The sequence below is a fragment of the Dermacentor silvarum genome, chromosome 4, assembly GCF_013339745.2.
Source record: "Dermacentor silvarum isolate Dsil-2018 chromosome 4, BIME_Dsil_1.4, whole genome shotgun sequence".
In the NCBI taxonomy this organism is placed as follows: domain Eukaryota; kingdom Metazoa; phylum Arthropoda; class Arachnida; order Ixodida; family Ixodidae; genus Dermacentor; species Dermacentor silvarum.
The window spans coordinates 136,957,782-136,982,611 of NC_051157.2; the positions used below are offsets into that span (position 1 = coordinate 136,957,782).

The window sequence follows — 24,830 nt, forward strand, 5'->3', positions numbered from 1 at the left end:
GTTGGACTACGATCGCCCAGCTTCGCTGTTTCAAGCGCTGCGCGGCCGAGTGCAAGGCATTGTTTTAGGGGCGAAGCTCCTTAGGGTGTGGGTCTGTCCCTCCTCTGTAGTATGTAGTAGTAGTAGTCGTAGTCGTCGTCGTAGTAGGTAGCCACGTCTACTTTTATGAAAAAAAAATGCCGAAAGTTGTCTCCGTAGCGCGGAATCAAACCAGGGACCCCTCGCTTCCGAACGCGCGGCGCTAACCACTACGCCACGAAGCGCACATGGAGACAGGCACCACGATGACAATAAATACCCGACATTAACGAAAGACTGCGCGTTTCTAACGCGTTTGTGCTAGCGCGTTACGGCCCGTGTAAGAAGCTGGTGTAAGATGCTGTGGCCTCTCCGCCTTACCCCCGTATTCATAAACGCTCCTCGACTTGAACTTGACTTGCCACCGCCTTGGGCAGCGCGTTCGAAACGCGTTGAAGGCGGTGGCAAGTCAAGTTCAAGTCGAGGAGCGTTTATGAATACGGGGGTTATACTCTCTCAGCAGTCATGTGATGGCGTCGGCAAACGCGGTGCACGTTCCGGCATGTGTAAACGGCTGCGTGAGACGCTGTGGCCTCTCCCCCTTACTAGAGAGTACTGCACGTTTCTAACGCGTTTATGCTATCGTCCCCTTAAGCGGGAGATGGTGCAATTATAATGAAGGGCGCTGTAATAAAATAGGAATGACGTCACATTTGGCGCGTGTCATTGGTGGAAGTGAATCGTTCGATTTAGTGCGGCGAGACTGGGCGAATTACACGGAAGATTCACGGTTTACCGATGATTCCCTCCGGAGCTTCGCCCACTCATCATCATTCACCCCGTGGATATGCGGTGTTTTTTTTTTTTTGGTTACATTGAACGATAAATAATGTTCTTTTCGGATAATTTTTACATCGACAGCTGTATATGGCTAGGCGAAACGAAAAACCGTTCGTCCCATGTTTCGCTAAACGCCTCCATTGGCTGCGCCGTCAGTTACGTCGTTCTCTACGCCACACCCAAGCGCACGCGCCAATGGCAGCGCCGTTAGTGACGTCGTTCTCGGCGTCGTACCCAAGCACGCGCGCCTGCTCTGCCCGCAACGTCGCCTCCTTGGCTCGCTGTTGTCGCATGCGTTCGATACCTCGAGTTAGCTCGGCGTCATTACAGTGTACTAGAATGTTTTAGATCACTATAGCGTCGTGGTTAGCGGCATCCGCCCGCCATTGGCGCTTGCGTTCCACTTCGCGATTTCAACGTGGACGTTTCGTCGCAGCCGAAGCCAAAGTGCCACTCGAGAAACTCCCGCCGAAAGCGGGCGTTGGCCCCAGCAAACGCGTTCCCGTAATTGCCACGTCGACGCTGCTCTGCCCGCAACGCCGCTTCCTCGGCTCGCCACAATTGCTGGTCACAGTTCACAGCTCTAATTTTATAAAGCCATAAATCACCCAACGCGCTTAACTGCCACAACTTCGTGAACTCTGGATTTAATTATCACGAACCATGCCACAGCTTCACAGTGTGGTTGTATAGTCATATACCTTAGCAATCATCATCATCATCAGCCTATATTGATGTCCACTGCGGGACGAAGACCTCTCCCTGCAATCTCCAGTTAACCCTGTCTTGCGCTAGCTGATTCCAACGTGCGTCTGCAAATATCCTACCTTCATCACTTCATTATTGCTAACTTCATTAACTATCACCTCCCCGTATTTTTACGAGTTAAGAAAGACGCTCTTTCATGATGCTGCTGTGAAATCAAGGCGCCAGATAATTTCCAACAGACGACTTGAAACATTTAATCGTCGCATTGCACCTGTAGATTGGAGCCCACTTTACGAACAATCTACGTCTGAAAGCGCATACAAAGGATTTCTTCAACTTTTCCTAACGATATACAACGACTGCTTCCCGATCATTGATATTTCACCTTGCAAAAAAGCCCGCAAGCCATGGATGACAGCTCCACTTGTACTTCTTATAAAAAACACAAACTGATTGCTAAATTTTTAAACACTAATAACTCTGAAATTCTGGCCCAATTGAATTCCCCACGTAACAAAGTTAACATCGAAATTCCCTCTGCTAGCATTAGCTACTACAATAACTTATTTGAAGTAGCCCCCTTACGCCAACCAAAAGATAAAGGAGATACTTGAATCTACTATTAAACAGAGATACCCGAACCATGGGACTCACAAGCTTAACCGTGAACGGACAAAAACTATGTGGCTCAATGTTAGCCGCTGCCTTATTTTATCATGAGTTCTTTTCCCAGACTTGTAGAAGCTGTTACAATCCTAACTTTTGCTGTTTTCTGGCTGATCGAATACCACAGTCACTATTTTTTGAGCAAGCAGACGACAATGAGGTATACTCTACGTTTAATGGTTTACGCGATATTCCTAGCTTAGACGCATGTAATGTCCAAGGTAGGCTGGTAAGATATGTATTATCCGTTCTTCTTCCATGTCTAACATATGCATGTATTTAACACTGCACTCATCACAGCATAACTTCCCGCAGATATGCCGCTAGCAAGAAAAACATTTACAAGAAAACTGATAGGAATATTTTGATTAACTATAGGCTTGTAGGCATGCTTCCGTATTTTTCAAAGGGACTGGAACAAATAATTCGTTGCCGTCTCCACGGTTCTTTTCTCAAGCAAATTGTAATTACTGACCATCAGTATGGTTTTACACGGAACAGGTCAACGGAACACGCACTACTTCATCAAAAAGAACACATACTAAATAACTTTGAATCCAAACTACGTACATTAGGCATATTTGTGCACTTCAGCAAAGCGTTAGACCCGCTCAACCACGACGTTCTTTTTGCAAAACTAGAACACTATGGTGTACAGGGGCACGCCCTCAATGCAATTAAATAATACTTAAACTCCTGTTTGCAGCATGTAGTAATTTGAAACTATTCGTCTGATGTCCGGCAAATCAAAAATGGCGTCCCGCAAGGCCATTTATTGGGACCTCTGCTATTTAATATTTGTCTCAGTGCATTACTAATATCACTAAAGAGGCAAAATTCATTATGTATGCAGATGCTACATCCCTGTTTTTTTCGTCCGATAACATTCTGAAAATAACTGACACTGTCAATCCGTTTCTTTCATTATTGTCGAAATGGTCGTTATGGAATTCACTAATAATTAACGAAGTTTAAACAACCCTATTGCAAAACCCAGTATCCAGTGCCCAGTGCCATGCCTGATTATGGGCCCAGTGTCACGCGCTGGATGCTGGGACGCTGGCAAGGCGCGGCATACTGGGAGGCGCTGGGCGCGGGGTACTGGTGCGAAATGCAGCTCTAGAGCGAGAAATACGTGGTGCCTGGCTACCTTATATATTTTTTCGAATACAAAAGGAAACAGAGTACGTTGTAATGCAATAAAAAAAGAAGAAAAAAAAACGTAAAATAAAAAACCTACTACGATTCAAACCTCCGCCCTACAGATCTCAATCCCAGTATCTTACTACTACGCCACGCCGAATCGTGATTATGATTCATATTCTGCCATGTTAACGCGCAGACTCAGTTGCAGCGTTGCACAGACGTCCCGCACATCCATGGTAGATGCTCATATCGCCTTCAACTAAAGCTTACGCCTCTATGAGAACGAAAAAGTTGTCCGTATTGCATAGTATGTCTGGAAGTGCAGCAACACTGATTTGCTTTTGCGATTGGTATATTAACTACGAAAAAAGCCCTAAATAAACCACCGACCCGGGATATTGTACGGGCTGTTACTGCCGATTTTGACAGCCGTTTCTTGTTCTTAGCGCAAAGGTAATGCAACATTTCCATAGCTCGACAATGCTTTTCAATCGACACGTATGTTTAGTCACATATCTCCGTCAGAGAAGCGGTCGGTTAATGCGGCTGGCAGCCTTCGGCGACAGCACATATAGGTATGTTTATAACGCGTCATCTCGGCGCTCATCGTTTGTTGTGCTGACACTGTAGACACGAAATAATACTCTGTTTAAAAACACGGATGGGAAAGCTGAACTACCGAGTGATTTATCCTCGTTAGACTTGTTGATTCCTCAGCCCAGACGGGCCGATAGAGTGTAGACGGACTCGGCGGGTACGGTAGGCCTAACCTTCGGGGAAAGCAAACGATCTCGGTGTGGGTACCTGGCGAATGCGCATATGTTTGTATTTGAGCTTCAGAACCTTTTAACTATTATTTTTATTACACCAGGGAAAGTGGAAGAGGAACGAATCGCCGCACCTTTGTTGTCGGTGCGATAATATCAATCAGCGGCAGGCTTCCTGAGGTCCGTTCGAACGCGTCTGAACGGCTGCTGGGTTTCGCGTCGACTGTACAACACTGCGACAACTCGCAGCCATCGGTTGCGTACAAACTACTAGAAAACGAAGCGTTATCTGCGTTTGCGTAATTTCGTTCACGAATACAGCTATCCGCACAGTCAAAAGGAAAATGTACAAAGCGAAAGTGATCTCAAGTGTCGCATATGCATGAGCTAGCATATCACGCACCTTTATTCCAAGCTGCAGCTCCGCCGATACGAAATAGACATTTATGATCCCAACTTATAGCGCTATATTTAGGACAGGAGTCTGTTTTTTGGACAGGAGATGGCCATAAAATTGTATCAAGCATTTAATATTCAACAGCGCCTATACTCCGGCAGTGCGGCACAAACGAAAGCAGCGCAGTCTCCAGTACGACCCAGCAAACTCCCGCGACAACCAGCGCGTGTACAGTGCACACCAGTGCGCCCCAGCATCATAGCAGTGAAACCAGCGTCGTCCAGTGTGACCCAGCACTTCTCCAGCGACCTCACCAGTGTCGCAGTGACTCCCAGTGACTCCCAGCGTGCGCCAGCGTCCCCAGTGCCATCCAGTGTCAAAAAACGCGCGGGTTTGACACTGGAAGGCACTGGAAGACGCTGGTTTTTGCAATAGGGAAAGGCAATATTTTTCACCTGAAGAACAAGTACATATCAAATCCACCGCCTCCAGTGTTAAATAGTATTAATACTGATTACGTTGATGAATTTACTTCTCTTGGTACTATGACATAGGACGCTGACAAAAATAAAACTTGCATCCCTCTCTCTAGTTTTATTAGAATTTTTTCACGCAGAAGGCATAGTTTACCCGTCAAGAGTAAGCTAAGTTTATCCTGCGTTTTATTTTACTTATACCTAAATTGCCGCTTTCAGCTCTGGGGCAACACAACCGTTTCGAATATTCAAAAATAATTTATTCTTCAGAAAAAAATACTTTGGACGGTTGCTGATACCTCATACGATGCCCCAACACTTCACCTACGCCTGAAATAAATAACTGTTGGTGTAAATAAATCGTTTGAGTACAGGTTTGCCTGTTTTTACACAAAAGAACTATAGGAAAAGGTAATTCCTTCCTTAATCGCATAGTAAAACTCAACGCGCATATTGCGCCATATCAAACAAGAAAACGACATACTTATATCTTACCTCGATCTATAACAAACTATGGTTTCGCTATGTTGGTGTACGTATTTCCCAAATGCTTAAACACTAAATTCTATGAAAATTTATGCTATATGTCATTTTCTACTATTCGAGACTCATTCGTGACTTAATTCTTGTTAACATTATGTTCTTGAGCATTCGCCTTTTCTTTCATAACTATAACTTTGCACTGTTTGACTTTGGTTAAAATATTTTTCGTAGTGTGTATTTAATACGTGAGTATTCACACCATGTTTTGATTGCATTTGAAGTTGCGTGTACCATTGTAAAAAGATCTACGCATCTTTTGTACTCTAAATATCCGAGAGATTTCATTGCAATACACATGTTGTACTCCGTTATTGCTGCACTTTTTTAAATTTTTACTATGACTACGACAGGAGACGCGGACAGCCGGAGTGCATAAGGTGCTTCGCACATAAAAATAGAATGAACGTGTTGGTCAAGTTCACCAACCACTGCTACACAATTATTCCCAGTGTTACCGGCTTTTTGCGATGCACGGCTTTCCTTAAACATCAAACTCTGCACTCATCCACCCGAGTTTGGTCACTAACCTCCAAGGAAACGACCTCTTCCTCAGAACGCCGGCAAGAGTCAGTATATTTCTAGTTACACTGTGACAAATTTACCAGCGCTGTTTCGCATGATGGTAAATTTCTCGCATATATCACACATCAATCGCAAATCGCACTCAAACTTACGCTCATTATATCGCTAACGTATCAAGAATAAGTAAATGTGTATATTCTTGCACCATTGCTCTGAAGCGTAGGCGACTGATTACACGGACAACTCAAAAATGTTTGAAGATGAACTTTTTGTGTCGATCCAAAGAGTAAGAAAGTAACATTCGATCATACTTCTGTGCTACAAGCTATAAGAAAGTACAGAATATCTACGTTCCAAGCTTGGTGCACAGCAACAACAAACATACCGCAGCTCAGCATATCCGCGAGCGATTTCGTAGAAAATAAGCAATGAAATAATGACCACAGCGAGGAACGTTACTCCTTCTCAAACATGATCAGCTGTTGTTTCAAGGCGACTGGAAAGTAAAGAACGAAGAGGAAAGAAACTGGTCCTGATTTACTTCGGAAGCCAAAAGTTTGGACTGCTAGGTATGTAGTTCTAGCACTCCTTCTAATACAAGCCCCTTATAAGCTACCCAAAAGATTGTACAATGCGTAATGAGGTCCTACGTTTACATGTCCACCGAAGCTGTGGCCAAAGCTTCGTCTCCTCTACCTAGTCACTGTCAACAATATGCTCTGAAACATGTTTGCTAAGCCACCCAGGCATCATGCACATGCTATAGTATACGTAAACTTGGTGCAACGAATGCCGTTGGGGCAACCAACAGATGCGTCACCATGTGATCAAAGATGGCGGCGCCTGCGTTCAGGATCGTCGTGAAAAGTGTCTATAGAATAAAAGAGATGCCCTCGTTCATCGAAGTGAACCCGTATTTAGCGTGAGCGTACTTTCTCTCACTTCTTTCCAAGCGCCGATACAGAACTAATTACGGGCCTCTCCGAGCGCCGAGCCAACACCACCTAGATAACACAAGGCCTACGCACTCCGAACTATGACGTCATGCAACCTAGCCCGAAATTTTCATTGCCAAGGCTGGCGTGACGAAAGCGGTGATGTCAAAATCACTGTTGCTTACGCGGGAGCATCCCCATTAGATTCTATGTAAGTCGGGCCAGGTAGCATGACGTCATAGATGAGAGTGCGTAGGCCTTGTGCTATCTAGGCTAGGCTTGTGCAATGTTGGCCAAGCTATATCGGGCGCTGAAGCAATCCGCTCTACGCTGCACTACCTGTGCGAGTTGGCACCGCGCCAGCTGTGCCAATGACGTCATCCACAGCGGCGCTCGCCTATTCTTATCTAGGCCATCCATAATTCGCCGTGACAGCTGTGTCGCTGACCTCATTCTTGCCGCTGTGCCAACTTTTATCGTCGAGCTTCAAGCACCTGCATCGCGAATCTGCAAAGTGGTGGCATTTACGGTGACGCGTAAAAACGCTTACAGAATACTTCCCCAGTTCACGAGGCGTGACACAGCTACCGGGCCATAACAATAGTTAATTCGTCCCAGTGCATTGCAGAAGCTGTCGAAAAAGTTTGTGCAAAATAGCAGTATATGCTAAGCAAGAAATACAGTTTGTACGGCTCAAAGAAATTGCAGAGGCTCTCACAAAGGAGCACCTACGAATCCCATAGAGCGTGATGCCCTCAAAAATACGGAAATACAAGAACGCTCCATGCACCTGTAGGGACGTTGCGCGCTTATTCTCATGTTGTACAAGCTATATAAAGTTATACAAAGGGTTAGGGGGAAAATGCACAAGCTTGAACTTAGGGATGATGATCATCTCTTACTGTGATAGCTTTCAAAATGACTTTACAAAGTGAACATTTGTTCACTTTATTCGTTAGGCACAAATTGTAGGTACCCTCATTGACCGTTTAGTGGCTTTCCTGGCATACGAGTCTTTTCTGCATGCTTCCGGTGCTTGCTCCACTTGATGGTATTGTAAGGAGGAAAGTTTGGGCTGTGATATTTTACACTACTTGGTCAAAAAATACGGAATCAACATCGAATACCGAAAAGAAGTCGCGGTGTGTAAACAATTCTTAGTCACTCTTTCGGCCCCAATGATGCCTAACGTAAGGTTTTAGGTGCCTCTTCTAGGCACCTAAGCCCCACCTTTAGTGCCTAAAAGTCCGGCCTCTAATTATGAAATATCCTCAGACCAGTTGTTGTACCCCTCATCTCTACCAAAATGTTGCGTGTCTGAAACAGGCACGAATCTTGTTCAAGGGCGAAAGCAATATGAACAACATGGAAAGTTTAACTCTATTAAACATTCAGTGGAACCCATCTCACGACTACTGCCCAGGGCAATGCGTTTTGCATTGAAACAATATAGCGACACAGCGTACTGCCGCCATCGAAACGTGTTGTTTGAGGCATGTTGTGCAACGTAATTCCACTTTCACGTTTTCCTAAGAACATGCGGCACTATCTGGTGCCGCCGCCGCGAAGCCTGTGCGTGGCCTCCGAAATGCGTGGCGCGGTCGTGAGTGGGAATGCTGAGAAACGCATCATGCGGCAACCGCGCTCCTCTCTCAGGCGCGCCATCTAGTGGCTCTGCCGAGAAATACACGCGGGGCCTCCGACACGAGAAGCGTGGTGCGCCGGTGACTGCAATCGCTTAGGTTTGTTGCTTCGTTTGCCGCATGCTCAGTGATACATACTCAACGACCCAACTTGGTGAGACGTTCAGTAAAAAGCGGCACATACGCAGTGCATTCATGGCGCAGCTCGCTAAAGCGTTGGCGCGAAAGGTGTTTGAAAGTGGCATACAGGCAGTGCACTTGCGGCGCAGCCTACTAATGCGTCGGGTTGCTGTCCTTGAGAAACTCTTGCGAAGGGGTTCGATTCCGCTCAGCAAGGGATAAATTTAAAGGATCTGTTTCGTCATTGTATACTGGCACATTCCCCTTGGTAAATACGTAGTTGCCCAAATTTGCGCCAAAGACGTTCATTTAGATGCGGCGCACACCTACTGACACATATCCAGTGACCCAAGTTGGCACCAAATTGGTTCATTGAAGAACAGCACAGGCCGAGTGGCACATGTCCAGTGCTCCAAATAGGCGTCAAGGATTTCTTCGAACAGTGGCACCTACCCTGTGCGCATGTCGGCATGAAAGAGGTTCGTTGAAGAGCCGCACGTGTGTACACATCACTACATACTCAGCGACCCAAGTTGGTCCGATTGTTCGTTTCGAATTCTTCCCTCAGCAGAGCAACCCGATGCACTACCCATTCGACCACGGACTACCCAGTCACTCAGGTAGGCGGCAGAACGGTTAGATAGATAGATAGATAGATAGATAGATAGATAGATAGATAGATAGATAGATAGATAGATAGATAGATAGATAGATAGATAGATAGATAGATAGATAGATAGATAGATAGATAGATAGCCGCCGGAAAGTGCGTGAAGTACCCTAGGAGTGCTAACGCAATAATTGAGGTCTGTGTGAGTTGGACGAAATGCATGCTACACACCGCAAAAAGACAGAGAAAAAAGAACAGTAGGGGCGACACGAGTGTCCATGTCCTCCCTACTGCGCCACGCGCCGACTTCGCGACAGTGCCACTAGATGGCGTTGCATGTCCAGAAAGAAACACGAGAGAGGAGCATGGTTGCTACATGACGAGTGTCTTAGGCGCCACGCATTCGGAGGCCACGCTCAGGTGGCGCGGTGTGTTCTCACGGAAGCGCAAAACAGGAGTCGCGCTGCAGTATGCTCCTCATGCACACCTCCTTTCCAATGTGGCAATACGTTTGTCGCTATACTGATTCAATGCTAACGCATTACCGTCGACATTGATCGTGAAATGGGTGCTGCTACGATTTTTCGTCAGTCATTTTAATCGTGACAATATGAAAGAAAGTTACCGTAGAACAGGCGAGGCAGAAGATTGTCATCACATCGCAAGGTTGGGTGACAATCCTGGGCCTACACGTTTCTGAAGAACCATAAATGCGGGATCTACAGTCACAGCCCAGACACAAAGAAATACTGCCAGAAGCCAATAGACAGTTGCAGTGCGAAAGTATGTGCTACTTGTTGGTAACTGCCACCATTCTCTGGCACTCCGGTAAAGGAACTCGTACAGTTGGTTATCAACTATACTTACTGCTTATCCAGAAGATTCCAAGTTTTTCTCTGAGGAACGTGTTTCGCACGGCTGCACGAGTGAACTTATCATTTGGTAAATTAAGTGGCACGTTAACAAATGCTCAATTTTTAGAAGGGCCATTTGGTCAGTGGTACAGATTGGTACCACGCCTAATGTTCGAGAATGGAGGAAGTGGCACACATCTGTACCGTTATTTCTCGGTAACCAACCAACAAAACAGAAGCTCAGAAGTATACAACACTGTGCTTCTGAAGTGATACAAAGTATGAAGAAATCTGTCTCACAAATGGTTACCTACATTGTTAAACCTTTTACTGTGTCCCGACATGCACCGTCGAATTCGCCCGAATTCCAGCCGTGCCAGTTGTGATGATGAAGGCGAAACGAGACCACAGCGCATACTTCGCGCCAACACCCAAGTAGCTGCAGGTTTGCTGGAGCAGATACACACTTTGCAGCTGTGTCGCTGTTGCAGCGTTTATGCAATCCATTACATATTTCGTATGCCAAATTCACTCTTGCAGGCTACCCTAACATATGTGAACGTATGTTCATAGGCATATCATGTGCTGATCTTGGCATGTGAGGCCATACGCCACCTCGGGACCATGAAAACGAAGCAAAATGTGGCTACTGGAGCTGACAATGACAGTAGTTTCGAGACTGACAATATCCGGGCTATCTTCATCCCCGTTATAGATGACGCCAGTTGTCGTAACTCTGCCGTTCGCCAAGATGGAGTGCACTGCGATTGTCTTAAGGGTGGGAGCTCAGTATCAATTGCGTAGTGACGCACACTGAATGTTCTTTCGAGCGTTTATGTGTATTTCAACAATTTGGCCAAGTCGTGAGTTTTCAAATATTACGATATACGCTGAATATTTATTGAGATGAGTGCTATTGCGAGGCACGTGAGAGAATGCAAGGCACCTTGGCTACGGCGCTGGTGCTATTTGTTCAGGTGGGTTTTCACAGCGGTGTTTTGGATAAGTGTCATTCAGATAGTGGCAGTAACCTTTTCTCGGGGTTACGCTCAAACAAAAAATGTCACAGTTTCGCCCTAAGGGCGAAGCAATGAATGCGATAGCAACACAGCAATGTCATACGAAGTAAGGTGAGCGGCTTTGCTAGCAATATGAATTGTAGTAAACATGAGCTGATTAAGTAAGCAGGTGTGCTGCGGCGTAAGTAGACCGACATGAAGAGAGACTCGATGACCACGAGAAGGCGCGTGTGAAACGGTGGTGTTGATGAGAAGCGCTTCCCGTGGGCAGCGCGTGCGAAGGGACACACCTGTAGCGCTGCACTGCCGATCCGGGCAGCATTGCATGTGTAGCGGGCGTTGGAAAATGTGGCCCGACTATTACTAACTGAATGAACAAGCGTGGTGTGAGCGCGCACAAACAAACATGAATAGATCACACTGAATGACTGCAGACAACGACCGTCAAAACTCTGGCAGCAAGCGGATACGCCGCAGCGGCGAAGGTACGTGCGGTCTATCGCTTCAACGGGAACTGAGCGGCGAATACACGCGGCGCATAAAGGTCAGAGCCGTGTGGAGATAAGAGACGGTGCGAGCGAGCGACGAGCGCGGTTGTTGGCAGAGTGGAAGTGCGCCCCCCCCCCCCCCCGCTCCCTCCGGCGCTGGCTTCCCGCTTCCTTGCTTGCGCGTGGGAGCTTTGAGTGCGTTCGCTCTCCGTGATAGCGCGCGTCCCCGCACGCTTCCGCTCGGGCATACGGCACGCGGCGAAGATTTTATCTATAGGGAACCTCACGGCGACGGCGACGACGACGGCGACGCCGACGGCAGAAATCCGGTTGAAGTGTCCATATAATTGCTATCGCAATAATATGAATTCACCTGTCAGGAGATTTAGTCATGTGCTAGTTTAAACAAAAGCCAGTGTTTGTGCGATATCATAAAATAACGCCATGCTGATATAAGTGTAAAGCAAGCGCCTTCGAATTTTCATGCTTCCACTGTCTGCTCCATGCTTCAAATTTTCTATACTTTTTCTTATTAGGTATTTGTAAAACAATATTGCCAGCCTAAGGTACCTTTTACCCACAAGCCGTTACATATTTATGTGCTTAAGAAACACTTTCCCTTCACATATCTCAAAAACTTGATCTTGATCCCCAACTAACAATAGTGCCATATATTGCCCATACGAAATCGATTGTTTATTTTGGCACAATAGTACCAAACTAAACCTTATTCAAATTTTACAATGTTCTCTGCATGGTATTCTAAATTCAACAACTCTAAAGCACAGAACCTCTCAGCTAAGCAAAAAGATAAAATATCCCTATGTTCTTACCTGACCGACTAAGCAATCTTGAAATTTATTATTGTATTGTGCATTATTTCCATACGCGTGCTTCCAAAACAGAAAAATGGTCGATATTGTCTGTAGTGCAGAAATCAAATTCACAAGTTGTGTAGCAAAACTCTCGCCTTATAGTCTCTGTGACGTAGGCATCCAGCTGTTCTATAAGACTGCAGGCATGCTCTGGCAGAAGCATTCTACTGCAAAATTCGTAAAGATACGAGCCAGAAATGGCCCCCGTTACCGTCTGCCTATGCATCATTGTTCTGACTAGCAGTGTATCGACGCAACACTACGAAGATAACCCACAACACTTCGCTAGGCAGCATGCTCGAGATGTAAGTCGCCTAATATGCGTGTTGGTCGTGCGCTTATATTACAGCGTAAGTTGGTAGTGCGACTAGAAGTGGTGAAAAGGTTATATGCTATTTTCGCAGTTTTCAGAAAACGAAAGTAGAGCAGTCACAAAGTTTGTATTCTGGGGAAATGTTAGTATTAAGGGAGTTAGGTGTACAAAGTTTGAAGTGTACGTGTGTTATTGAAGGGCTGTATGAAAATTGCTAAAATATACTTTTCAGCCGGCTTATATGCGTTATATAATACAGTTAGAAAGTTCCTACGCTTCCCTGGGAGCACCAAGGATGGCAGCAGTTTCATAGTTGAAGAGAATGGGGACAACGTTACGGATAATGTGCATCAAAGTGGGTGGTTTATTTACACGCTTTGAAAAAATTTCCTCACTCCTCGCTATGTCCTAATTTGAATGGGTTATACGTGGCATAAAGTTGTTTTTCCCGGTTTCTTTGGCGAACAGTACCAGGCACGTCGTTTTTATTTCATTGAAGTAAAGAGCATGTTGGGAGTGACGAGCGATAAGTGTTTATTTTCAGTAGGGGAAAAACAGCCTTTGTACAAAATTATCTATACAAATTTTCCAGAGTGTAATAATGCCGTTATGCGTAACGTTTCCCAGAGTCCTAAAACAAATGCGCAAGTCACTGAGCTCAAATTCAATAAGAATAGCGGGCGCGTTAAGTATAATAAATGGCATGACTTTTACGTTGGTTGCCTAATTACAAGCATTCGAAATAAATGCTGCTTTCTCCCCTTATTTTCGTGCTTAATATAACTTAAGTAATTAGTTTCAGTGGTATTTGCGCTAAACTAAGCAAGGATTCTTGTTTATATTTGGCGAAAATAAAGGGCACGGTATGCGTAAAATGGCGGTGAAGTTCCAGTTGCTCAGGCCACTTACAGCATTTCGAATACTCATGCGCTTGCTTTGGAGCCTTACGAGTGTTTTTACAAGCGTTGAAAAAGTTAGCTCGCTGCCCTGGCATAACTGCAAATGGCGGCAAAATGAAATTTAGCAAAAATAGGGGAAACGCCGAGGAACATTTGTGTACCAATTTAAATGTGTGTGAGCCAAATAGAGTCTTTGGTAGTATAAACGTCTTTATTTAAAGAAAATTATCAAGGAAAAGTTTCTTTAGCAATTACTCGGAAGCTTTTAACAGCCCTTGTACACTGTTCCTCGATGTCCCGCGGGAACTGTAAGTTGCATGAAGTTTTTATTTGGAACAATAAAGGGTACATCGTCGCTTATGCTTACCCAAAGTTCAATGTATTCGACTTAATTGCGGCTTCTGCCATCAATTACGCATCCAGGTGCTCCAGACAGTTGTAAAACGTTTTACAAGCGGCGCAAAATTAACCCCATTGCCCTGGAGTAACTACAAATGTCATAGGGGTCAAACGTGTTGGAAATAGGCGTACCACTATTGTAAAATCAGTGTGCGCAGCTTTATTAGTATTATTATGGGTGATAACACATATGCACTTGAAAGAATGGAAAGGGAAGCAAGTAGCAGGCTGGCAACAGCCAATGAAAAGGGAACAACGCCTGCATAATCTCCAGAAAGGAGGGGACAGAAGCAGAGAAATACAAGATAGCAAGAAGAGTAGGAAAGAGGAAAACGCACAAACTTAAAGGAATAAAGCAAAATAATGACAAAAAATAGAAGGTGGGCAGTCACGGCAGGTCATGCTGCTAAGTGAATGTTAAAGAATAGAAGAAATCATGTCCGAGATCTTGGCACTCGCTAACAAAAAAAAAAGAAAAATTCTGCAAACAAGGCGGCCATGTTAGTTTCTTTCAGAAAACTAAGGACACCATGAGCTTGATCGCGGCTAGACGGATAACCACTGGGGTACGGACAATCAACGAGTGATAAGCACCTTAAAAAGTGAAGCTCCTTCGTCAGCATGTTGGGGCTTCTATTCTTTGCCCGATCCCTTTGGTGCTGCTTATTCAGCGCGATTATTTCTTGTGTGTACTGGCGTCATGTTGAGCTACCGCTCGACCTAATAAACTTTATGACGATATACAATCAGACACAATAATATTGTAAAAAGAAAGCTAAAATGCTGTTTCATTTTATCACTCTTTTCAGATGATTGGAATTCGAGAAACGCTGTATGCAAAGAGCAAGACAGCCTCCTTGGCCATTGCATCGTGCTTCTCAATGGCTAGACATCAGCAAATAGGCAACGCGTTCTTGTACAATGTATCCTACATATACCCTCAACGAGTACTGTAAGTACGAGCACGTATCTTCTCCATCGTGCAGCTTGTCGGAACTCAGTACTTCTAGGAGTGTTCTAATGTTTATTCACATAGTGATTTTTGTGCGCAGCAACACATTTATCACACGACTGAGTATAATAACAACCGGACAACATACGACACCCAACGCTGTAAATTTCAAGACCACAAGAGGTAAGGAAACATTTTGCGAAAATAATGCTTGGTAGCCAAGACAAAACAAAAGCTAGCTATAGAAGTACATACCTACATACATACCTACATACATACATACATACATACATACATACATACATACATACATACATACATACATACATACATACATACATACATACATACATACATACATACATACATACCGAGTTGCACATTGACCCAACTGAACCGTCTGAAACACATACATACATACATACATACATACATACATACATACATACATACATACATACATACATACATACATACATACATACATACATACATACATACATACATACATACATACATACCCGTACGTGCACTTTTATTTCAATAAAATACACAGTAGTATTCGTGGCCGCGGAAGTGCTAATCGCTTGTGGCTGGGACAAGGCAGTTGCTGCGCTGCCTGCTGAGCACATACACAAATTACAGTAAAAAACGACTACAAAAACTAAAGTGAAAATAAGAGTGCACATCTTGGACATAAATAACATAAGAAGCAATTTTTTAAATATTCACAAACAATATATGCTAAGAAATGAAAGACAAAACTCAATAAAGGAATCAATTAAAATGAAAATAGAAATAAAGACGCAACACATTCGTAACACGTCGTGTGAGAACCGAGAAGTAGTGAAGCACAAGTATTACAAAGTAACAAATAAACGAGATTGCACAGCAAGTTTGTTTTAACGACTTAAACACAACATTTTCTCAGGAAACTCAATAAACCCAATGAGGACGTAAAAATTCTGGCATCATTCTCCCCAGTGTGTATGTGTTTTAACAAGTTTGTAATAGTCTACGCTCCTTAGAGCTTAACGACATCATATAGCCCAAAGGCATAGTCACAAGCGAAAACACACAGACACAGGTCACAGGCGCTACTAACAACTTTCTTCGAAAGACAGATACAGTATATATGTCGCGACTTCGGAAGCTCGAGGAACAAACGAAAGGCACTTGTCGGCAGAGGCAGTAACAAGAACGGACAGTTTTTAATACCGCGCGCTAGTCACTGCTTCTTCTTCTTCTTGCTCTCTGTTTTTCATGAGTGTCGTTATGCTTTTTCGTCGTCGTCATTGCCGCACTAGACACGCGGCATTTGCCTGCCTCCAAAGGGAAGCATCGTCCCGATGTGCAACGTCGTATGCTGTACGAGACACTAAAACGCGAGTCACTTGAGAAAGTACGGCTTCATGCGCACCACATGCACCACTTCGGAAGGTTGCTTGCGGCGCCGCGAACAAGCTTCACCATCGGGCATGACCTCGTAATTCAAGTAGTTCAGTCGTCGGATAACTGTGTATGGACCAAAATATCGCCTTAGTAGTTTTTCAGAAAGTCCCCTACGCCGAATGGGTATCCCAACCCACACTCTCTCGGCGGTTCTGTAGCCGACGAATTTGAGCTGACGATTGTACCGCATTGCGTCCTGGTCTTGCTGGTGGTGGATGCGTACACGTGCAAGCTGTATGGCTTCGGCACATTGACCAAATTCTTCAGCATCTGCATGGATGTCGTCGCACTCGTGGGGCAGCATTGCATCCAAAGCTGTCGTGGCTTCGCGACCGTGTACCAAGCTGAATGGCGTCATACGAGTCGTTTCCTTTTGAGCGGTGTTATATGCGAAGGTTACATAAGGTAAAATCTCCTCCCAGTTCTTATGGTCCACGTTGACGTACATGCGAAGCATGACTGCGAGTGTCTTGTTCAAATGCTCCGTTAGTCCATTCGTCTGGGGATGATAGGCTGTCGTTTTCCGGTGGGCTGTGCCGCTGAGTTTGAGAACTGCTTCTAAAGGTTCGGCCGTGAACACGGTTCCTCTGTCAGTAATTACAACCGTTGGGGCACCGTGCCTAAGCAAGACGTTTTCGACGAAAAATCGGACTGCTTCAGCTGCTGTTCCGCACTGGGTAGCATTTGTCTCCGCATAGCGGGTAAGGTAGTCAGTGGCGACAATAATCCACCTGTTCCCTGTAGTTGAAGTTGGAAACGGTCCAAGAAAATTCATGCCAATTTTGGCAAAGGGCGTTCCCGGTACTTCTACAGGATGTAGGAGACCAGCTGGCTTGTCGGGTGGTGCTTTGCGTCTTTGGCAGTCTGGAAAAGTGCGTACATGATGTTTAACATCGGCTGGGAGCTTCGGCCAATAATACTTCCGCCGCAGTCGGGACAATGTTCGTGTGGAGCCCAGATGACCTGAGGTGCCCTCATCATGACACGCTGTGAGAACTTCATTGCGAAGCGAAGCAGGCACGACCAGTAAGTAGGTGCTGCCCGTCGGAGAAAAGTTCTTCTTATAGAGAACATGGTCCTTCAAACAAAATGACGCCAAGCTGCGTCCAAACAGTTGAGGCACGTCTTTGCCTCGGCCTTCCAAGAAATCAATAAGCGGAAGCTGTTCTGGGTCATCGTGCTGCTGCTGGGAAATGGTAAATGTATCGACGACTCCCGAAAATGCAGCGTCTGTGTCCGGATCCTCGGTGACAGAAGGCTGCATAGGTTACCTAGAGAGGCAGTCGGCGTCGGTATGCTTTTTCCCTGACCTGTATACAACGGTCTTGTTGAACTCCTGAAGCCTGAGGATCCAGCGCGCCAATCGACCATAGGGGTCTCTTAAATTAGTCAGCCAACACAGAGAATGGTGGTCACTGACGCCGGCGAATGGGCGACCGTACAAATAAGGGTGAAATTTAATAACAGCCCACACAACGGCGAGGCATTCTTTCTCCGTAGTGGAATAGTTTTCTTCTGAGCGGAAAAGAGTTCTGCTGGCGTAGGCTATCACTTTCTCGGAGCCGTCTGGCCATTGCACCATGTTAGATACGGACCCTTTCCAGGAATCACCCAAGTTTCCCCACCTCCTTAAAAAGGTCGTCGCCTTCCAATTATGGGGCACCGTGGCGTGTCAACCACGCTACTGGACCCGTCAGACAGGTTGGCGACTCCTACCTCACGCACCGCACGTCGAGCTATTGTCTCTCCCCCTGCTTGACTCTTCCCAAAAGTGGAACGGGAGGCTGGCACGGTTCCAGGAAGGAAGCCTTGGTCAAGTGCAAAGCGGTTTTTCGGCTCTGTTGGGCCGTTCCGAGAACATCCCGTCTCCTTCAGCCGAGCGCTTCCAGGCGAGGAGGCAAAGCCGGAGGCAAATCAGCCATCGGACAATGAAGCCCTCGGAGCGTCCCCATTGGCCGAATATGACGACACTTGCACGGGCCAATACCAGGGGAGGAAAATGACGACACCTGAGCTGGCTCGACGATTGGCCAAAAATGACGAGACCCCGAGAGACCAAAGGGGTTAAAAGAGCGACAAATCGAGGAGAGGGGAGCTCTTCTTGCCACGGGCCGCAGCGTCCGAGATGCTGCCGGCCGTCCATCACTTTATGACTGTTCAAGATTTTGTATTTTAATCACTGTACATAATGTAAATAAATCCCTCCTGTTTCTCCCAAGTCCGCCTCAACGTCCCCCAACTCCCGCAACCAACGCCTACCAGATCTAATAACTGGTGGCAGCGATAAGGATGAACCTTCGACCGAAGAAGCAAGATTCAATAACCAGCACGGCACCCAGACCTACATTGCTCGCGTCGGTATGAAGTGCTGTCTGGGCGTCCTGTTCAAAGTGTGCCAGAACTGGGGGCATTTGCAGACGCTGACGTGATTCGTTAAATGCCATTTGATCGCGTTCACCCCAAACAAAGGGAACATCCTCTCGTGTTAGTCGCGTCAACTGTGAGGCAATACGTGAAAAGTCCGCAATAAACCGGCCATAATAGGCGCACAGGCCCAAGAAGCGTCTCACTGCCTTCGTGTTAGATGGTGTGGGGAATTTTGTAGCAGCGTCTATTTTTCTGGGTCAGGCCGGACACCTTCACTACTGACGACGTGGCCCAGGAATTCGAGTTCGTTAAAGCCAAAATGACATTTTTCAGGCTTTAACATGAGGCCAGCAGAGCGTACCGCTTGGACAACAGCCTGTAGCCGGGCTAGATGCTCTTCAAATGTAGCCGGAAAAAAACATCACATCGTCGAGGTACACCAAGCACGTTTGCCACTTTAGACCTGAAAGTACGGTGTCCATTAGACGCCGACAAGTGGCTGGCGCTGTACAAAAACCGAAAGGTAGCACCTTAAATTCATAGAGACCATCGGGCGTCACGAAGGCAGTTTTCTCCCGATCTCGCTCATCGACTTCTATTTGCCAATACCCGCTGTGTAAGTCCATGGAGGAAAAATAGCGTGCGGGGCGCAACCTGTCGAGTGAATCGTCGATGCGTGGAAACGGATAGACGTCTTTCTTTGTTACCTGATTTAACTTGCGGCAGTCAATACAGAAACGTAAGCTACCGTCTTTTTTCTTTACCAACACCAACCACAGGCAGGGGCGTAGCCAGAAATTTTTTTCGGGGGGGGGGGTTCATCGGCCCGACCAGGGGGGGCAAGCGTCTGCTTTCCACTACGTGACGTGATCGATAATAAGTATCGGTAGTGTAAGTACACTCTATGCATGTATATCAAAGACATGGGACCCCCCCCCCCCCCCCCCTTGCGTGTGTGCGTGGCACTGTGTGCTTGTGAAGAAATTAAGTAAAAAGTAATGTAAGCTCAGTAAAATACAGTAAGTACGACAGGTACAGTGGGTGTTTGGAGCAACCGTCTCTCATCGCGCCACTGAATGGACCACTCTTCGAAAACGCATCATTGAGACGACCCGCCCGATCGGAGAAGACATCATTAATTGTTAATCTCCGTTAAGCGTAGATGGCGGCGTCCTCGTCGGGGCGAAGTGCGTTTCACAGGTCAAGGACGGCTATACATGTGAAAATGCACGTGTTACCAGGCTATACCTACTCCCATAGCAATAGCTTGTTCGCTGCGTCTTTGCGCTAGAAAACTTAAATACGCGCAAAAACGAGTAATGCTTTTTTTTTTTTTTTACGAAGCTTTCGTCGCCTTGCATTTCCATGCGGCAAGTGCATGGGCCGCTGTGTCTTCCGCTGTGTGCGAGCGTGCAGCCGTAATTTGCCTTTACGTCAACATATTCAGAATTTTACAGAATATTTCACCGCACTGCATAGTTATGGCATGTGTACGCATTTTAAGTAGTGCGTGCGAGTCATTTCTGCTTCACTTAGGCCGGTGCAAACAGGAAGTGGCCTTGTACCTCACCGAATCTCGACTGATTGGTGTACTAGTAATGCAGGAATGAACTCCGGTTTTGTTCAGTGTATAGTGCACATAATCAATTTCTCAGGACGCGTGAACTCCGACGAGAACTGTCAGCGCCTGCAACAAGAGTTTACTTACGCTGTACTGCGCACAGCAGTAATCCGTGCTTGTCGGCTGTCTGTTTCGTGCATTCTGTTGCGAGTCGGTGGAATTTCACTGCTGGCATCAACCCTTTCGTGTGTACATTGCTGGTTTGGGATTCCACAACACAACAGCAACTACCAGCCTTTCGTAATTGCTGGTTTGGGATTCAGCAACACAACAGTAACTATATACCAGCCTTCCGTAGGGGCGCAATCGCAAACGAGAGACGTTTCGCGCTGCAGACTATGGCTACGTTCACATTTGGGAAGCGGCAAGCGGGTGGAGAGGCCAAAGCGGCCGGAAAATGTTTTCCGCGCATGTCCAAGTTCAAATTTGTTTTGCTACCACCGCGGCCGCGCTGCCGCTTTCGTCCACATCCATCTAGTCTGCGTGCGTTTGTCGGCGTGGTGGCGCTCATTATCGCATTATTTCGAGCGGTATGTTTATTCACTGACCCACCCGTCATCAAAAGTGATCATCTTGCACAATTTCGCGTGTCATCTGCGACCTTCAGTAAGTTCCTCGTTGGCGTTCTGTAATTCTCCTCAGACGGGCGCGGTAGCGCTGTGTCACAGGTTGCTGCGTAGGCGTGATTATATTTCTTTAATAGCTTTTATTTACAAGTTGTAATAACATTTCATCATTTCGTATTATTGTCGGCGCCTCCAGGACACGAAAGCGGCAACGGGAACACCAAAGCTAAAACCCGGGCTGGCCCTTGTGTTGAGGCTCGCCGAAGCCTGCGCGTCCTACGTGAGACGTATGCTCCCAATCTATCGTCGCGACGAGAAAAGCACCCCGCGACTTCTGCAACATACCGTGCACGTGCGAGGAGAATTATGGAGCGCCAACGAGGAATCTGCCTAACTATTGTCTGTCATGGAAGTGGAAGAAGAAATGGCTTTTATACTTCTACCTACTTGTTTTCTAGACATGGACAATGAATAAACGGAAGACAAGAAAACCTCGGAAACAGCAGTGGTGGGTTCGCCTGGCTTTGGTAAAGTGTAAGAAGTTGGGTCACGCCAAGGCTTCGTTGCCGCACCTCCGGTCACGCGACGTTGAATACTATCGCGAGTATTGCTGACAGTACTTTTGAGTGCCACTCTTGTCGTAGAGCAAGGGGTGGTTCTTGATCGCGTCGATCAGCATTACAGCCTACACTTTTGGTGCCATGTTCAATGTTACGACCCGAAGTTTACATGCTAGTGTAGCTTCCGGTCGAGCAGAACGACTTTCCGCCGCGTTTCCGCTTCGCCATGGCGAAAAAATCGGTCCGAGACCAATTTGGCTCGCCGCCTGTTTTTCTGCCTGTTTTGCCGCCTAGGCGGGCGGATTTTTGCAAGATTTTGCCGCTTCCGAGAGCTTCGAGACCAAGTTCCTACGCGAACGCGGCCTAACCGGCACCTGAAGGGAAGCGGCGGAAATGTATACCGGAAATTTCGACCACCTGGGGACTTTAACGTGCACCTAAATCTAAGTAAACGGGCCTCGAGCATTTTCGCCTTCATCTAAAATGCGGCTGCCGCATTTGTTGCGCATTTGTTGCGCATTTGTTGTTTTAGAATGCGGCCGCCACATTCGCGCCCAAAACCTCACAGAGTGTCAAGGCCTTGACAAACACCGTGACAGTTTTTTTCCATATGCAGACATGATTTGCTGTAAATTACCAACCCAAACGGAACCGCCCAGGAATGAAAGTGTGAAAGTAGCACCGGTTTCTTGAAATATGGCAGCGCGAAGCGACGAGAGAAAAGGGTGGGTGAGTGGGGGGGGGGGGGTGCAAAAAAAATGTGGTTGATCCCTCTTATATAGGAATCGGTATAGAACACGAAAGTGAAACGTGTCTTCACAGAAGTAGTGTAATGTTTATTGCACATTGATATATAATGTCTATTGGTGTTTTGTGGCTAAAGCGCCCTTAGGCGTTGATGCACCCACGCTGACGCCTGGTGGCACGTCTCCTCCATCACGACTACCAACGTCGATGACCATGAGCAACCGTCGTGCATATGGAAGCTGCACTACGCTGCACACGCTAGCACAACGCGAAAGACGAAGCACGTAACTGACACACTAATACAACGCGCAAGACAAAGCACGTAACTGAATCGTCACCGAGTCAAATCAGCGCGTACAGCGCGTCGTAATTGCAGCCTCCGCGATCAACTTCAGAAACATTTTCAGAGCTAATTGCGGAGGCCACGCTCCGCTGTGCTGAGTACGGTGAACGCCACCTAGGTGGCGTTGGTAGTGCTTCTTGATGCCAGCGTCCCTTCGAATGCTGGCATCGAGGCGTCGTAGTACTGAGACCACCGAAGCGTTCACTGTCGGTGCGCGTTAAGGCCGGAATACATGGAGCGAATAACCGGCGTCCGAGCGAAGAACTTCGTCGGGCGGCGAACGTCCGACGGCCGGCGTCAAGAAATTTGCCGTCCGCAGCCGATCTGCCTGTCCAAACATTTTCGTCGGGCGAACGCCGCCGCCGGAAGCGTCTAGCGCGCAGCGGTGGACGACAGCCAATCAGGAGGCACTAGTTCCGGTCGCAATGCATGCTGGTGTTTCGCGCGCGCGCGCCTTTTCGCGTCGTCTGCAATCGCGTTGGTGTTGCCGTGTCTGCATGTCTCTGCACCGATTGAGTAGTTCCTAGTATGATCTCTCAGGAATCGCGTTGTATTTGTACATCCCATATCCGCTGATCTGCGAGGAAACAGACAAGCAGTGCAAGCTCTCTACAACAACCTTCAACAGAAATCTTCTGATCTCAGAGGCCACATGCTGTCGTCATGCCTATCTCCCGACTTCCCCGATAGATGGCGTTGGCATCGGATATTTCTTTCGCTAGGCTTAGACGCGTTCGAAACGAGAAGCGATCTCGAAAACTACTCAAGGTTATCCATAATACTCTGTCGTCGAAGCGGCCTGAGACTAAGCGAAAGCCGTTTACGCAGTCATTTGCTTCCAACTAAGTGAATTCTACAAGGACAACGCCAAATTCAGTTCGAAGCGGGCGGCCGGGACCGCCGCCAACACGGCGGCCAACGCGCGGCGGCGTTCGCCGCATGTATTGCAACACAGCAAACATCCTGCGTCGTGTCGCCGCGTCGTTACTTGACGCGTGAAGTTCGTCGAGAAAGTTCGCTCCATGTATCCCGGGCTTTAGTGTCATAATGCAGTACTTCTCTTTTCTGCTCATAGGCGGCGGCACCGCCCCGAGCAAGAGCGCGGGTACACGGAGGAGTGTTAGATATATAAGGCGCGTCTGTGTAGCTCTCTGCGAATGCGTTTGTGGCGCAATAAGGCAGTTAGTAAACCGATTCATGTTTTTTCGCGATGTACCAGACCCTTTTTTACGAACTGTTTGTCAAGTTAGACTAGGAAGAGTATTACCAAACTTTGTAGTCACGTCGGAAAGTATGCCGGGAGGCCTGGGTTGATACCTAAAAGAGGTCTACCTGTCATGTATTTTCCTGCAGGCTCGTTTTTCGTTGGACTATCTTTGGACTGTGTCGCGGAAAAAACTATACAAGGATCTGTGTGACATTGTCTTACCAGTTCCTCTGTATAGATCACAATGATGTGCCGGACCATGGGCAAACGTTCTCAAACGAGTGAAAAGCATGAGTGTACCAGGAGGAGTTAAAACATTTTTCTTCAAATTGCATACAAATACATTAGATGTGAAAACTTATTTGGAAGAAAAGGGATTTTTTGTACCTTGGGGGACTCACTGTTTCATTTGTCGGAAGCCAGAAACGATCGAGCATGTATTCCTAGACTGTAGGGAAGCATTTTTCTTCTGGGACATCTTGCAACGTACTCTCAAGAAAGACCTACCTGTGGACTCATTCGGTATACGATTTTTGCCAGTTGAAAATGAGGATGGTATTCCATTTGACCTCATTATGCTCCTGGGCCTGCACAGCATTTGGCGATCTAGGATGGCAGTGCGGAACGCTGACATAGAAGCGAAACCGATACGGCTATATTTCAAGGAAAGCATTAATAGAATTATTACTGTGTATCAGTTTCAAACCCCAGAGCCTGAATGGCTCCCAAGAGTTGGAGCATTGTTAAACATGCCCGAATATTAACGGGATAGCGCGA

At 46.7% G+C, this 24,830-nt stretch overlaps 2 protein-coding genes across 8 annotated transcripts in view; one reads left to right on the plus strand and one right to left on the minus strand.

Annotated features, from left to right (window-relative positions):
- LOC119448927 (cytochrome P450 3A8) overlaps window positions 1-24,830 on the minus strand; it is a 381,638-nt gene that overhangs the window by 87,788 nt on the left and 269,020 nt on the right. The window lies entirely within an intron of this gene.
- LOC119448925 (uncharacterized) overlaps window positions 12,228-24,830 on the plus strand; it is a 349,207-nt gene continuing 336,604 nt past the window's right edge. For 3 of the 7 annotated variants that reach the window (XM_049666110.1, XM_049666108.1, XM_049666111.1), the window contains exons 1-3: window positions 12,798-12,977; window positions 15,048-15,190; window positions 15,291-15,373. In XM_049666110.1, the coding sequence (XP_049522067.1) occupies window positions 12,825-12,977; window positions 15,048-15,190; window positions 15,291-15,373 (379 nt within the window). In that variant the 5' untranslated portion in view covers window positions 12,798-12,824. Of the gene's footprint in view, window positions 12,289-12,797; window positions 12,978-15,047; window positions 15,191-15,290; window positions 15,374-24,830 lie in introns of those variants that run through there. The other 4 variants (XM_037714164.2, XM_049666112.1, XR_007466501.1 and 1 more) reach the window with 3 other exon arrangements.